This window comes from Sinohyriopsis cumingii, chromosome 3 (assembly GCF_028554795.1).
Source record: "Sinohyriopsis cumingii isolate HCF-2022 chromosome 3, ASM2855479v2, whole genome shotgun sequence".
Classification (NCBI taxonomy): Eukaryota; Metazoa; Mollusca; class Bivalvia; order Unionida; family Unionidae; genus Sinohyriopsis; species Sinohyriopsis cumingii.
The window spans coordinates 63849430-63866129 of record NC_142963.1 but is presented as its reverse complement, the minus strand read 5'-3'; the positions used below and the strand labels follow the sequence as shown (position 1 = coordinate 63866129).

At 34.2% G+C, this 16700-nt stretch overlaps 2 protein-coding genes across 9 annotated transcripts in view; one reads left to right on the top strand and one right to left on the bottom strand.

Annotated features, from left to right (window-relative positions):
- Positions 1 to 6398, top strand: part of LOC149802991 (BTB/POZ domain-containing protein 17-like) — a 63142-nt gene extending 56744 nt beyond the window's left edge. For all 7 annotated transcript variants that reach the window (XM_089952531.1, XM_089952529.1, XM_089952528.1 and 4 more), the window contains one exon: positions 161 to 6398. In XM_089952531.1, the coding sequence (XP_089808657.1) occupies positions 267 to 1397 (1131 nt within the window). In that variant the 5' untranslated portion in view covers positions 161 to 266 and the 3' untranslated portion in view covers positions 1398 to 6398. The remainder of the gene's footprint in view (positions 1 to 160) is intronic.
- LOC149802990 (uncharacterized) overlaps positions 1 to 16700 on the bottom strand; it is a 316457-nt gene that overhangs the window by 104349 nt on the left and 195408 nt on the right. The window lies entirely within an intron of this gene.

Genomic DNA, 16700 nt, shown 5'->3' with positions numbered 1-16700 from the left:
ACTGTCACCTTTTCCTACTCAAGACCAGTCTTGAAAGTAGCTCATTTTCCATCTCCATATCTAATGAAGTTTCTGTATTCCAACAGAACTCCATGTGATAAGTTTGTTATTATTATCATTATTAAATAGCAAATACATCAAATTCGTGCTCTCTTTACAGATGATGTCGAAGAGCTAACTACAGAATCCAATTCTGATGCAAGAATATTCTGAAGGCAGCACATTCACCACTTTAGAGATCAGGTTTTCACAGTTCAACCTTGCTGATGCCTTTAAAATGTGGAGTGGTAGATCAGAGAATGAAAAGATTCAGCCCTAGCAGAAGCCAATACCCCGATCCTTCAAAACCTCCTGATGGTGAGGAGACAGATGAAAATCGTACGGAAGGCAGCAAGAAGGTAAAAACCAACCAGTCATTTGAATCTCTTTTTGACAACGAGACACTCAGTGATGTAATAATTAAGATTAATAATGGACAGTATGTGTTCAATGCTCACAAGATGATTCTGGGAATGAAAAGTGATTTTCTGGCAGCTAAGCTGAATGAACTGCCGCCATGTGAGAAGGATGAGAAGCCTGTCTTGTGCATTGAGGAGCCTCCCGAGTGCAGTGAAGTGTTCAGCAGATTTCTTTATTTTATCTATAGTGGTGCTGTATGGCTTCACCGGGATTATGTGATAGCGTTACAAAGACTGGCTGATAAATACGCTGTACGACCACTTTTACAGCATTGTGAAAGCTACATTACACAAATTCTTAATGATACATTGTGTGATTGTGATAATTCGCAAGGGTTTCCAATGGAAGTTATATGTGACATACAAGAGGGTAACTTTCAGTCAGAGGAGGTGAGGAATCTTGCATTCCAAGTGCTATGTGTTCATTTTCGTCGTCTGGTACGATCTGATAGATGGAAACAATGCAGCTTCAATCTAGTCTGCAATCTATTGAAAAATGACACTTGTCAAGCAGAGGAAAATGTGATACTTACTTCTGCAACAGACTGGATGAAGAAAAATAACTTAAATGATAAGTCACGAATTGAGGACATTCTCATCAACATTCGTTACCCAATGCTAAATCGACGAGTTCTTTATCATCTGCAAAAGAATGGTGCTTTTAGTAATTTTCCCCGTGTCCAAGAACTTGTGAACAATGCAATAAAATATCATTGTTTCAAAGATATTCCTGAAGCTATGGATGAATTTGTTGGTACACAATACCAAGCTCGAATACATATTGCGCCAATGACAACAACAAGCAATAACAACCATCCTGCATCCCCAGCAATGCGATACACAAACTTGGACACAACAAATTCCAGGAGTCAAGAAAATATGGAGTTGCTTAATGGTAATGAATCTGTAAGTGAAAACACAAATGTAAAAGATAGGTGATATCTAACTTGTGATATGTGCTGGGACAGAGAACAGCATTTGGCCAACACAAGTCAATGGCTGTCTGTAAAAATTTATGCATCCAAAGTGATTTAAAAAAGAAGAAATCATCAAAATTTTCTAAAGAATTGTCTTTCTGCTAAAACATCTTTAGTATGAATTTTTGCCAAGAAATATATGTACTACATTTTGACAAAATATTGAGGGGCCTGAGTTTGAAGACAAGTCAATTGGAGCCAAGGAGACGAGATGGAAAAGTCATTGTATGCTGTTTAAAACTTGTGCTGTGAGTTTATGATGGACACACAATATTGTGAATTCATTAATTTTTATGGGTATCTATTTTTTCCTGATTTTTCACAAAGAAATAGTTTTTTATTAGTACTGTATATACTTACTAAGAAGTCAAGTCCAACTACAAAAAACTTATCCCCTGATCTGCCATTGCAAAAATCACCAGCAGACCAGGGTCAATGTTCTTTCTGTTCAACTAATTATTCCCAGCAGAGTCAGATCTGCCATGCATTATGCCATGGCAGATCTTGCCAGTTTGCAGTCAGACTCAGCATATAAGAAAGTTACATATTAAAAATGTGGATTGGGAAATGGGCTTCCAAAAAATAATCATTGTTCGTATAGTTTTTAAATTTGTGGATTGCAGCAAGAATGAAGTAAAAAAAATTGTGTTCCTTTAAAAATGTAATGAATTTGCAGTACATTGACAAAACTATGACATCAATACATCACTCGTTAATCCAGGACCAGATAACATATGAACCCACGTAAATGTGACAAGGTTTTTGTTTTAAAAATTGGGAATAAAAATAAAGAAATGGATTATGACAGAGTAAAACTCTTTCTTTTTTTTTGTTTTGCCCAAAACCATTTATCCTGAATATCTAACATTCACTGACATTAATTGTTAAATTTCTCATTATCTTCTGATAATTATGGTGAATAATAGAGAAATTTATGAACACAAGCATATAATCATTTATTCTGACACAAGACTGCCAAGTTGCTTGTCTAAGAACCATGGCATTGAAAGCATTGTAAAATTAAAAGAATGGTGTTTTTTTTAATAATTCTACTGAGTGGCTAATTTGGCATTTTGACAATGGCTGAGGATCTTATTTGTCTGATGATAAGATCAAGAAACCTGCCTAGTATATGTTTCAGAAAGTAGGGGACATGCTTATTTTTGAATATGACCTTGTCATTTTGGAGAGAAATTTTAAAAAATTGGGTGTACCATGCTTTTATGTTCAGTAGGTTTCAAAAATAATAGTAAGCCTTTCCTGCAAACTGCTATGTAACTATCAGACAAAATATCTTCATCACAAAAATATTTAGAGAGCATATAACTTTTTATTTAAAGGAATATTCTTCAGTGTTGCATCTTGATTATGAGTTCTTGGGTTTCCTGCAAATTTATTTTGTCCTAATTGTCCCCCAAATCATAATCCTGTACAACCTTCTGGACACACTTTAAAACATTTTAAAAATAAACATTTTTTTCTTTAGTGCACATCCATCCACATCTAGGTTGGTTCCAACAATGGCAAATGTTGTTAAAGACAATATAAATGTTAAGATGATAGTTAATCTCCATTTTAAAGTAACAATGTTGGCAATCAAAACATCAAGAATTTGGTTTGTAGTTATCTGCCAAGTTTAAATTCTTCATGGCCACTAGTGTCAAATATTTTTGAGGTTTAAATTGGGGGGTGGGGGTAAAAAACTTGGAGAAAATTTGGCGTTCAATCAATAAATTATTTGTTTGAAAAGAAAAATAATGTTAAAAATGGGAATTATTATAATTAAATGCTGATAATGAGTGAAGACTACAGTTAAATAAGAGCAAGATCCAGAAATAAAAATTCCATAGTCTAATGATTCTGGTAAACCATGGGGGTGTTTACTTCTGCACTTGATAAAAATGTTTTTAACAGTAATATAGATGTACAAGGAAAAGATGATAGTGTAGTGCTGATGAAAAGTTATGGTGGCAAAACTCTCAGAGCAAAAAATATTGTCTTAATTTTTACCATTTCTAGTGCAATTATTACAATCCAGTAATTTTGTTAGTCTCTTTGAAATGATACATCCCTCAAACATGGAAAAGTGAGGGACACAAATGTCCCTAGCCTTGAAGATCCTAGGGTCAGCACTGTCCTTTCAAGTTCCCAGGCCATGGTCATGAAAGCTGTGTCCAATCCTTCACTGAGGAAATTATTTAATTAATAACCAGACTTTAAAATCTCCTCTCAGTTATGTGAAATTTAGAATTTTTGAATTTACAAGTTTTGGAATGTAATTATTTTTTTTCATTAAACAAATCAACCAGAATAGGCTGGCATGTTAACTATGAACAATCATTGTTCTCCAAGACTCTCAAATGATTTTAATTATAAATTTGACATTTCAGGTATGACGACAGGAAGCTCTTGATAGTCCTTTGAATAAAGCTGAGATGAACTAATTGCTAGAATTGATCAACAGGTTGTTTAATGCCAGCCTTTTGTTGTTTTTGAAATAATTGCAATTTTCCTCCTAGAAATAAACAATACAGAGATTACTGACATGTTGCTGTTTTGTGCTAAAACTTGGTGATACATATTTAATTCACTTTTAATAAATTCTATACTGCAGACAGGTTTTGAAATTAAATGTTATTTTTTTTACTAAAATCTTTTTGTTAATATAGCAGTGTTAAATAGAACGAAACATTTGTAAGCAGCTTTTGAGTGATTTAATGAACAAATATTTTCATGCCTACAAGAATACCAAAAAGCAAGAAAATTGTTTGTTCCCTCTCTTGAATTAAATTACAAAATATTACGAATACCTCCCATGAATAAAAGTTGGAATAAGTTCACTTTTGGGGACCATACTGTCTTAATACAATATGCTAAAATATTCTCAAAGTGCAGGGTAGGCTTTTTTTTGATCATGGGCAAGTCATCAGAGGAATATTGTATATGAATGTCACTAACACAAGATTATTTACTGACTCAGTGTCTCCAGCCAGAAACAATTTCAAAATGGTGATAACACCACAGTAACATGTGGTTATAGGTAGGGCTTGTCGGATTTCTTGTGAAAATCACATACTTACCAAGTAGTTAAGCTGGCATTTTGATAACTGGTAAGGACTGAAGGATCCTTTGATGCTACAACTCAAAAGTAATTAACAGATTGTCTCTAGTCAGTAACAATAAGAAAGGTGCCACATCACAGTAGCATCCAGGTGTAGGATCAGCCTAATGTTCTGTGAAAATCGTAGACTCATAAGATTTTACAGCTGGATAATCCCTACATATATGTAGCCCTTCAAATCTGCAGCGACAAATTAAAAGTAAGTTCTAATAAAATTAAATGCACATATTTTTGTCTTCTTCCTTTCTGGTAGAATTTTTAAATGTTCTGGGTGTCATATTGTGCGACAGTATGTCTACCGCATGTGTTTATTAGTACATAAGAAACATTTTATTTACTCTTTATCATGTGCTGCCAACAAATATATAAATACGCAAACATTTAATCTCACTATGTTAAGTAATTGACCAGCACATGTGCATTTATGGATTTCAGCTGCAGTGCTTTCTGAGTATAATCCAAGTTATGAAGCTTTTATTTGCTTTATGATGGGTTCACGAGTTCTGACCTTAAAGGGAAGCAACGCCTAACTTTAACAAGAAACTAATTTGTGAGTACTGCATGTCAATGTCATCTATATTAACAATCATCAATTTACTGATTTTAATTAACTTCTTAAGATCTAATATCCATACATTTTAAAGCCATTACTTATTTCTGCAAACCAATGAAGATTACAATTTTCATATAATCACTCCACCCCTCTTTCCCTCATAGTTAACCAAAATTTGTGTCTTCACTGTTATATCGTGCCCTCACATGTTGCACAGATGATTTGTTTTATGGGCCCCATCAGTCATAAGCTATTTAGGAGAAATGTAATAACAGCTTAAACAAAGCTGGAATCATCAGATTCATTAAAAAGAATATTTTGTTGGCTTTTCATGCTTGATGAAAAGTACAGAATGATCAGCTGTTTTTAATTTCTGCATTTTTCAAGTCCGTCAGTTTATAAATTCAGTAAATCTAGTCTATATTTGGATTTAGAAAAATTATATTCTAGGAATTAACCTCAGAGAAGTTTATACGGGAACTTTTTTTTTAGGGTTTGTTGTTTTTCCTCCACATCTTGTGTGTTCAGTTAATCACTGCAGATAAATTTTAGTACATGTATTTCAAAAATGATAATACAGTAAAATCAATTTGTGACACCTGATGTTTCAATACATGAACTAATCTGTTGTATAAATAAATTAATTCCAGTACTGTACCACCTGTACTAAGAAGCCATGTTTTGTTGGCAGAATGTGTGGTCTGCTAAAACTGGCTCTGCTGTACATATTTCAAGTTAGTACTATAAAATGTGGATAGTAAAAACCAAAATCTGTCATCACACATTATGATCTGGCTGACTGGGCTATGTACAAGCCAGTACACCATGAAATTGGCACATGTATTCTACTGTGACAGACCTGGGTATGTTAAGTTTGTATTATGGGGCACTTTTTTTTAAAATGGATGACCTGATCTCAATATATTAATAATATTTGTATACTGATGAGATCAGATAATCCCTGGATACTTTACAGGGAACATTATTTATGGCAGTGATGCTAAAAATCAAAGTTAATGAACTGCAATTTTTATGATTGTTAAGAAATATAGCAATACAAAGTAAGTTATATTAATAGTGTTTTCAAGAATCTAAAAAGTCTATTAACCAGAGCCAGATGCATATCAAGTTATTAGTAAATTGGTATTTTGGTGAACATAGCAGTCAAAGTTTCACATTATTATGTGATCATACGAGTCAAAGATTGCATGAAAATTATTGTTCATACTGATGCATTTTCATCTGGTTTTTGTTGTTGTTAGCATTGGCTGCAATAAACATATCATTATTATGCTCTTTCTTGTTTTATTTAATGAGACCTTTATACCAGAAACACAAATGTTTATTTTCTAATTGTTTCATTGATATTTCATTTATCCTGAGACACATTTCAATGCAGTACATGACAGCACTAATACAATCATCTGACATGTAAAGAGTGTACATACATGAAATATTATACAAGGTATGCACATCACACAGTGAAACTAATAATAGAAGACAAGTGACACCTGGCAAGTGCAAATTCTTCTTCTCCTGATCACCTCTGTCTGCATGGGTTCAGCTAATGTGGGTAGTGAGAAAGCCTGCCTATAGCTTCTCGTGGATCAGTCCAGGTTCTTCCTGGGGTTTTCCAGGGTTCTTCCTCCACCAGTTATACTAGCCACCATGTATAGACTATCCTGTGCTGAAAAATGACATTAAACCCTACAACAACAACAACTCTTCTCCTGAGTGCAAATGGGTGAAACTAAAAACTCTGTGCAACAAAGTATATAATTCTTCACGAGTTATGAATCATATGTATCCATATGACAAGAAATTGCCACTGCCAGTATGATGCAACTGAACGGCACAGATACAAGTGAAACTGGGGCCATAACTCCATATAATTTTATAGGAAATTGATTAAAAAAATCAAACTTCACCTAGCTCTTCTTAACTCAAAGCCTCATAAAAAAATTGGGTTTTAATCCACGAATTTCATCAAATGTCATTGAACAGAAACAGAACGGCAGGTTTCAAAATAATTAATGGGCCATAACTCTATAATTTTGCCAAAATAAGGTAAAAATCAAACTTGACTCAGTTTTCTTCATGTACAGCCTCATACAAAATTATTTTTCAATCCATTACCGGTAAGTCCTTCAAAAGTTACGGAGCAGAAAGGAAGTTCTAAGTTAAACAATGAAAATACCGGTAACTAGTTTTGCCAGAAACCTGTTAAAATCATATCTGAGCAAGGTTTATGACTGAAAAGTCTAAAATCAAATTTAACTGAATCCTTAAATTCCTTAAAAAAATTAATGACCATAAATGCAACTGATGGGCCAAGTTCAAAAGACAAACATGGCCACAACTCCATAAAATATTAATTGAAAGCTCTGAAAATCATGCCTAACATAGGCCTTCTCAAGCTTGGATTGAATCCAGCAAGACCAAAAATTTTTTTATTACTGAACAGAAAGAAGAAAAAAAAACATTGGGGGATATGACATGACAAGGCATGAAGAGATGGGGCAGACAAACTTGGATATCTCTATCTGCCCCATAATACATAGATATGGCTGGGGCATTAAAAACTTGAAATTTCATGCACAATTCAAATAACTGAAAACATGGTACAAAACATATGGGATTAAAACACCTGTATCCCACCTTGTTTATTAAAAATATGAAATCAAAGCTTCAGTTGTCTCAAGAAAGGAAAGCGCTGTTTAAAAGTAGAGTAAGTTTTTTCAGTGTAATATTACTATCCACATCTCCCTCTATACTTTAAGACCTTTCTCCCTACCCAGGTTACTTGATATGGTTCCACATTCTCTTCCCATGCCAGTTTATTACTAAGTGCCACTTGCTAATTGCCTACAAGCAGAGCTTTAAAACAAGCTTCAAAATGGCTATTGAGTCTGCATATATTTTACAGCTAATTGGCTGTGAAATTAGGCACTGATCCATTACACAAATTCCCACAGTTGCTAGTGGAACCATATGAACTCACTTATAAGTCAAGTCAAACAACAAAGACCCTCATCTGCTGTAGCATAATGCACCTCCAGATCAGGGTCTATGCTGTTTGTTCTACTGATTACTCCTAACAAACTGCACAGTCTAAGATCTGCTGGTACATTATGTGACAGCAGATCTGGGTCTGTGAAGTTTGCAGTTGCAGTCATAAGTGAGTGTATACAGTAGTTAATAAACATCAACAGCTCCTCCACAGAAAGCTTCTGCATGATAATATGATCCATTAGTTATAGTTTTTTTTTCTCTTATCTTATGGCTCATTAATCTGCAAGAAATAAAATAATTCAATTGGAAGAATATGAACACTGCAGAAGAGTGTATATCTCTAATTTATAGAAGCTTTGTTCAATGTGCAAATGAAAATAACACATGAAGTAAAACCAATTAACCAAAAAGCATGGTTCCAGCATGCACAGATTTTGCTTCTTTAACATGCTGGAAAAGAGTCCCATATATTTTCCTCTAGAATATCTGAAACTATCTCAAAGTTGTTCAGTACTGGACTTTTGAAAGATCCAAGTGACCTTTTAAGGTTGACCTTAAAGTTTAGGATCAATGAATTTTTTTCTTTATGTATTATGGCAAATTACAGTTAACATGTGTAAACAATACTATATAAACATTCATCTGGCCACTTTCATTTATTTTGGGCCTTTTCAATTTATGGAATAGTTTCAAAAGGATCATCAAAGATTAAGCAAACAGCATCTGAATAATACAGTTAATTTCAAATAATTCTTTGGGGCCACAGGGGCCAAGCAGCCTAAAGTGCTGTCCTTTACTGATTAATGCAATCTCACTTATGGGCTCAGGTAATGTGGGTATGTGAGAAAGCTTTCTGGTGGCATTTTAATGGGAGTTTCCCACCCACCTAAAGTTTATCATGAACCTGTTATACTGGTCACCATCTATAGCCTATCTTGTGCTGAAAAATGGTATTAAAGCTAACAACAATAACATCAAGTAATTATGTATACTTTCAAGTCTAGTTTTTTGTGGTGTAAGAAATCTGATTGTGACCTTTTATGCCTGCGTTTACAACCAAATAAATTTTATCCTAACTTTTGAAATGAACACTACTTTGTTTGGTCACAAAAACAAGCATCTTCAAATCTGGCAAAGCTTGACCCTCCCCACCCCCTGTGTACACATACATACTTTTTTTACTACCCTGCACCTGTGTACATATGCTTGATGCACCCCTCTCCTGAATTCTATAGAATGATCTTTATTTAATCCATGCAGAAACGATCAAGGATTAATAATATTAACGTGTTTAACAAAACAGTCCACATGATGTTGAATGTCTGGCTGCATCAAAGAAATAAGCTGCATAATTTTAAAAAGTTTATCTTGTGTTTGCATAAATTCAAATGCTAACTGAACCCAGTTGAACAGGTTATGTCTTAGACAAATTATTACAGAGGTTTCACACACACACATTTCCTATGCATACGTACATTACCAGTAGACCCGCCATACGCAAGCGTATGCATTTGGGTTACCCCCCTCCCCCCTCCGTGCATACATACTAAATGGATGGCCCCTTACTTTAAATAGAAGACACACTGAAAAATTGCAAGCTGGAGTAATGATTTTGCAAAGAAGTATGTATAGTTTATATGTAGAGAAAAGCTGCCAGCCCCATATTTTGCAATGTGATTATACTGATTTATAAATCCATTACTAAAAGCTGGCTGTTGTAAATCCTCATGAAAGACACAATTAGCCATGAAGACTCAAGATGCAGGTGCTCTTGGAAGCACTGACAGCCAAATGGCTGTGAAACTAGTCATTAACCCTTTTCCTATATAATCTATTGGAAAACAAACAGATAAATTTGAAGACTGGTGAGCAATTTGTTCACATAAATATTCATGTGTCAAATGAACCCCACCCCTATCGCAGAATGGGGATGAGTCCATAGCAGGGGTTCACAAAAATTTTCGGCCAAGGGCCAGATTGCATTTTTCTAAGATAACTTAAGGGCCGTAAACACTAATTTCTTTAATGTAATTACTGTTCACGGGCCAGATTTCTGTGTTGTTTTAATTTACCCTGAGGGCCTGACAGAACATGTTCGTGGGCCACAGGTTGTGCACCCCTGGTCTATAGTAAACAAAACGTCATAACTTGTGTGAAATGTTTTCGTAATGGCAATTGGTTAAAATGCAAATCCTCAGATGATGACCTTAATATATACTAAGTTTCACAGTAATGCACTAAAAGTTGCAAAAGTAGTTGCATTCACAAAATTATTTTTGTCATTTTCGCCTGAAATTCGAGTAGGAAACACATTTTGAAAGCAAAAAATGGCAGAATCCCTTATAAAAATCAAGGAGTCACAAAGATTGTCAATATGTGCATCTTTAAATGTGACCATAGCATGTATTAAATTTCACAGCAATCCATAAATAAAAATCCATTGTAGGCACTGATTTTCTACTGGCCAGAAAAAAATTCAGGTAAGATCATTTCTTCCTTTTAACACATTAACCCCTAGCGCTGAGTTAACGTGGCAGGAGGCAGTACCCAACTGCCGAGCTCTGGAGCATCAGGGTCATGCATGATACACTAAAGTGGGTGGTATTATAGAAAGGTAGACAGATGTAGCTCTACAATGATACCAAATAATCTGGAATTTCTAATTCACTACAAAATACAGAGGGAAAACCTCATTTTTTGGAACCGATTTTTTTCTACCCAAAACTGGCCCATGGTTGGGATTCGATTTTGTGTCTGGATTTTAGACTTTTTGGTCTCAGATCAAAGGCAAACCAGTATGAGCTGCAAACAGACAGACGAACCTTTGCAAAAAGTAGGATAAGATGGGCATTTGGAATAAAGAGTGGTCTTGTTACAAAAATAATGTCTCTGTTTAGCCAAAAAAATTATAAATAAATAAAAAAAGAAGTCCAACTTTTACCCTTCTGCTCATGTGCGAGTCAAACAGCCAATGAAAAACGATGTTTCTAACACAGCTAGGCAGTATGTTACTGAAAGATCACCTGGGATTAGGTGTTTTCGGATCTATTCAGAAATAGCTTTCAAAATGTGTTTCCTACTCGAATTTCAGGCGAAAATGACGAAAACCTCCAGGAGTTAATGTGTTAAAGAGTGCATTTTGATGACATCACCAAATCTGAATATTACTTGCATATTTAATCACTTGTGCATCAACATTGCACATAAATGACAAATTTAGCCATTCCTTGACGATTTGTAAAAAAATTAAAAAATCCTTGTCTAGTAGTGTTGAAACCATCTAGTATATTCTTCAGTGATAACAAGATTTTCAAATTGGCTTCTGTGGTGGAGATAATGGGTCTAAGAGTCAGACCATTTTCAGTAAGGACTTAGTCAACAAGATTAGACCCTATGTCAATATGACTATACATTGCAGGAGGATTAGTGAGGACATGATTTTCAGGGAAGTCATCATGGTGGCCATACTGGATGTAAAACTGGTAACATTTTCATTAAGGACCAAATAGGAATAATACAAAGTCTTTTGGTGAAAATCCTATGTTGATATTGCCTCCAATTCTGGAGTACATGTAGTAGCAAAAACATTATTTTCAAGATGGTAACTATAGTGGACATATTGAGGGTCTTAATGAAAGATATTCTCTGGTGAGCAAATAGACACCATAAATGATTTTCCCATTTATGAGGAATATTGATAACAAGATTTCCAAGATGGTCATTATTGTAGCCATATTGGATGTTCGAGTTTCACGGTTTTCATTTATAACCAGCCTGAGTTTGTAAGAAGTCGTTCAGTAAAACACCCATGTTGATATGACCCTTCATTCAGAAGAAATAGTGTGAGCAAGATTTTCAAGATAGCCAATGTAGTGGCCATACTCCATGTCCATGTAGCACCATTTTTATTCTGGACAAATTACACCAGAGGATGAATGTGTGTGTGTAAAGTTTCATGACAATCTTCCAAGTAGTTTAGCAGGAGAAGTGATAAATTTGTGCTGACAGATATACAATGGTCAACAAGCCATCCTATTAGCTCTCCTGGTCAATGGCTCGTAGACTTAAAACTGCAAGACACATTATATTCACAAGATTCTGTGTTACACACTACATACAACTAATTACGTGCACCAACTTTAATGGCAATCCATAAAAAATGTGGGGAGTAGCCGTGCCAACAAGATGTGTTGTGCTACAAAATGGCAAAAAATCAAGGTAATGACCTTAATACTACCCAGTTTCATGTGAATCCATAAAAAACTAGGGGTCGAGTTGCACTAACAACAGTGTCATGCAACACAATGAAAAAGGGAATAGCTCTTACAAAAAATTTTGGGAGAAAACTGATACTGTCAAGGATCTAAAGCTGACTACCATAGTACTTAGGTTTTAAAACAATCTATTAAAAACTGTTGGACTACTTGTGCAAATTAAACTGCCAAATGGAAGGATGGCTACATGGGCAGATGATCACAAAGATTATCATTACCCCATACCCCCATATAATAAAAGGCCCAGTTGGGCCTGATATATTTTGCACTGGTTACTGGAATGCTCAGAAGAAAGCAAATGTAGTAATAAGGCAGTTGCATTGTGTTGGAAGCGATTCATATCAGAAGAATTGCAAGCTATTTAGTAGAAATACTAATTTTTTTTATTTTATATCTTAACTGTTTTTATACTCTGAGTAACTTCTGCTGGTATCTTTTGTGTGAATGTGACTGATCCTAATGCAAGGTCTGATATGGTAAGGCAATTCTTCAAAGCAAGTCTTCGATAATTTGTTTTAAATATATTTATTAGTAATGAAAACCATATATTTGGGGAGATGGGTATCATTTGCTATTGGAGGCCACATAAATGATCAAAAGTGGCTATCCAGCTGATTGCTATGGTAGCATCACTGCTGCTAAGGTGGCCACCCAAGCAAAATTTTTATTGAGAATATCGCAAGAAACATTCCTACCAATCAAAATTTACTAGGCTATTCATGGTTGCTATAGAAGCCACACTACTGTTAGGGAGATACCTCTGAAACCATTTTGATGGTAGTATGTCCAGAAATATATTCCTACTAAGTCTGATAAAAAAATCAGTCAAGAGAAGAAGTAAAAAATATGTTTTCCTCTCAGTTACTAATTAAATCAAACTATTTCATACCAAAGACATATAACAATGGTACAAACAGCTGCCTAGCTTGGCACCCAGCATTAAGAGGTTAGTGTTGTGACTGGTCAGCCTGGTGTCAGGATAATGTGACTGGGTGGGACATGATGCTACATTATTTGCGGTGTGATGCCCCAGTGCTAGACATCATTAAAAACTGCCAAACTGTAGACGTTGTAGTGATATGACTGAAAAATTGTTAAAAGCTACGTTTAAAAAAAATCTAAATCCAAGTCCAAAACCAAACTATTGCTTGGAAAGATACCCTACACTATATTTTGATAAAGCATCCTAAAAACAATCTTGCCAAATCTGATCCCAATTACCCACCTCCACCCCCTTTTCCAATAGCACATGTCTTCACAAACATTCCTACCAAGTCTGATTGAAATTGGCTCAGCCATTCTGGAGAAAAAAGTAAAAAGATGTTTGCTATTAGGAACACACACTGTTGTTATTGGAAAGACCCAAACACAAATTGATATAACATGTCCTAAGAAAGATCTCTACCAAGTATGAAGCAAACTGGCAGCTTTTTCCAGAGAATATGCTGAAAATAGGTTTTCCATATGGTTGCCATAGAACCCATACCATTGTTTTGGGAACCACCCCTGATCTAATGTTGATCATTCATATTCTGATAAACACTCCTACTACCTTTGACTGAAAACAGCTCAGTCAACTAGAGAACTGAGAACAAGTTGAAAATAGGTTTTCCAGTTGGCTGCTAAGAAAGCAATACTGCTGCTATATAAGTCAACCTGGAAAACACTTCTAACAGGGCAATCATTCCTACCAAGTTTGATCAAAATTGGCTTAGCAATTCTGGAGAAGACATTTTTTTTAAAACCTGGGCCTAAGGGTCAGATTTGCTAAATATGAATGTACCTGAATACCTTGTTTAAACAATTTCATTCAATACCCTGTTAACATTTTATCAACAGAGGCATATGCATTATATGAAATTAAAACTTCATTTATTTTACCTTAAGTGTAAAAAAAATTCATTTACATAAATCATAAAACAGATAGTGACCACTAATGCCATATGATAATTAACTTTGGATTAATTGCAGACACTTACTTTAGTACATGTACTTAAACATCATCTGGATTACAGACTACTTAGATCTGAAACATTCCAATGCTATTTAATTGCCCTTTTTCAAATAAACTGGAGAGTTAAGCTAGTTAAATAAGTAAGCCAAATAAATGTATTTGCATATTATCTCAAGCAACTTTCATAGTTAAAAAGGCAACGAACTCTGCCTTACCTACTCTTCACACAGCCAATGTTGCAAGAAATGATTGTAGAATGTAAATGTGCAGTTATTCCTGTTAGTACATCTCATTTTCATGTTTCTTTAGTATCAGAAACTTATTTTTTGGTAATCCTGAATCCTCTAAAACTATGAAACATGTTGGACACTGGTTATAATGTCATGCATCTAAAACTAGAGGTCGGGTTGACATTCAATCTAAAGGAATCATTAGCTGCCATTGTATATAATGCTGGGTTAGGAATAAGGCTGTCCAATAAAATAAAAAAAAATAATGTACACATTTACACAACAACTGGAGCACGAAAGAATTCCATTTAGATTTTTGTAATAAGCTAGAAAAAAAGTATTTTTTACAATAATTCTGATTACTTGATAATGCTATCCACTTATGCTTCTGCTTGAAATTTATTTACAGAATGACAACTGCTACATATATAAAACAAAAACTCTGGTAAAATGAGGTGTCATTATATTTATTTTGTGTGCTTGACCTTTGTCCATGACTGGGGACAGTTTTGGTGAGTAGCTACTTTTTGTCTTGTTGCAAAGTTATAAATAGCTGTTTACTCAGGATTGAGTTCAAGACTTAGCCTAATTAAGACCTATGAAGGTTCTACAAAATGAACTTATTTACAGTTTAGGATAATTTTCTATTAAGATGACTGATTTTTTTCTTAAGAAATGCTAATGCAACATAAGGTCAAGTGGGGATGTATATAAAGTTGAGATTATTCATTCTTCCTTTAATTTCAGTCTGATAAAGTATTTATTGATGTGTTTAGACATAATCTGAGAGGAATAATTTATTTAAAAATATTATTCATTTGAATTACAAAGTGCTCATTATGTTTTGGAGTAAAACACTTTTTGGGGAATACTGAAGACTCATTCAAAGACATACTGGATTTTATCATTGTGATACATCTAGACATCGATACATCAACACTTTCAAGATTGGAATTAATTTGTAATACTAATGAAATTCATTTGGAACACTCTATACTTCTGGTCTTGTGAACTTTACGGATTATTTGGAATTTAATTCACAATACTGTGAGTTCATTTTAAATTTTCATTTTATATTCTAGGGAAATAAATCATTTGTTGAACTTTATTAAACTTATTACTTTTTCCAGTTACTTAGGCTAAGACCATAGAGTTGTAACATAAGTCTATTACAGAATACAGACTGATTCATTGCTCTAATGACTCCCTAAACAGTATTAGTATTATCAGAATTAAAGTAAGAATCAAACTTAACTTGCATTTCCAACTGAGCTGGATCTGTCCTGGTGCATACATTCCTTTAAAAAATAACTCTACATATAGGCAGAAAGTTAAAAAATGTGTATCAGATTACTACACTATAATGCCTTCCACAATACTACCTCACATAATACAGACGTGCAAATTCAGACACTTGGAATTTACAAGTGAAATACTGCCAACATTTTCTTCATTGTCCCTTTTATTATTCATGAAGCCAGTCTGAATAAAAGTCAGTTAGCATTATGTTCTGTATATTTGATTTACTTGTATCTGATTTAATATATATTTATTTCAATTTAATTGTTTGTCAGTTTTAATTTTTTTATTTTTCATTACATGATATTGTAATGTTAATGTATTCACTAGAGATGATACTTTTTTCAAAAAATGGTTTGACCTTGACTGTTAGTTTATAAACACCAGGTGTTGATCTAAATCCTGACCTTGTTTCAGAATTTGTAGCAACCATCATAAACAAGTTCTATTTTATTTTAAAATGATTGGTTGTTTTCAAGGTCGTGATGGGACTTTGTCTTTAAGATGTAAACAATTTTTTATTTTTATTATTTCTTAGAGTAAAATGGTTGGTTTTTCGTCAGGGTCACACTGGGTAAATGTGATCTGTAACAAGTACTTGCTTCCATAACCTTCCAGAAGATGATCATGTGACTCCTTGTTTACGTTTTAGAAAGACCATATAACCAATGTTTTGGAGAATTAATCTCAGTAGAAGCTGGGTTGTTAAACTGTTAGTTGTAAGTTGTGCTGTTTGGAGTTATTTCAAATTACTTGATTTGGAGTTACAAATGTTTATTCAGCTATCAGAAACCGGAGTGATAATTCTTGTTTCTACAAAGA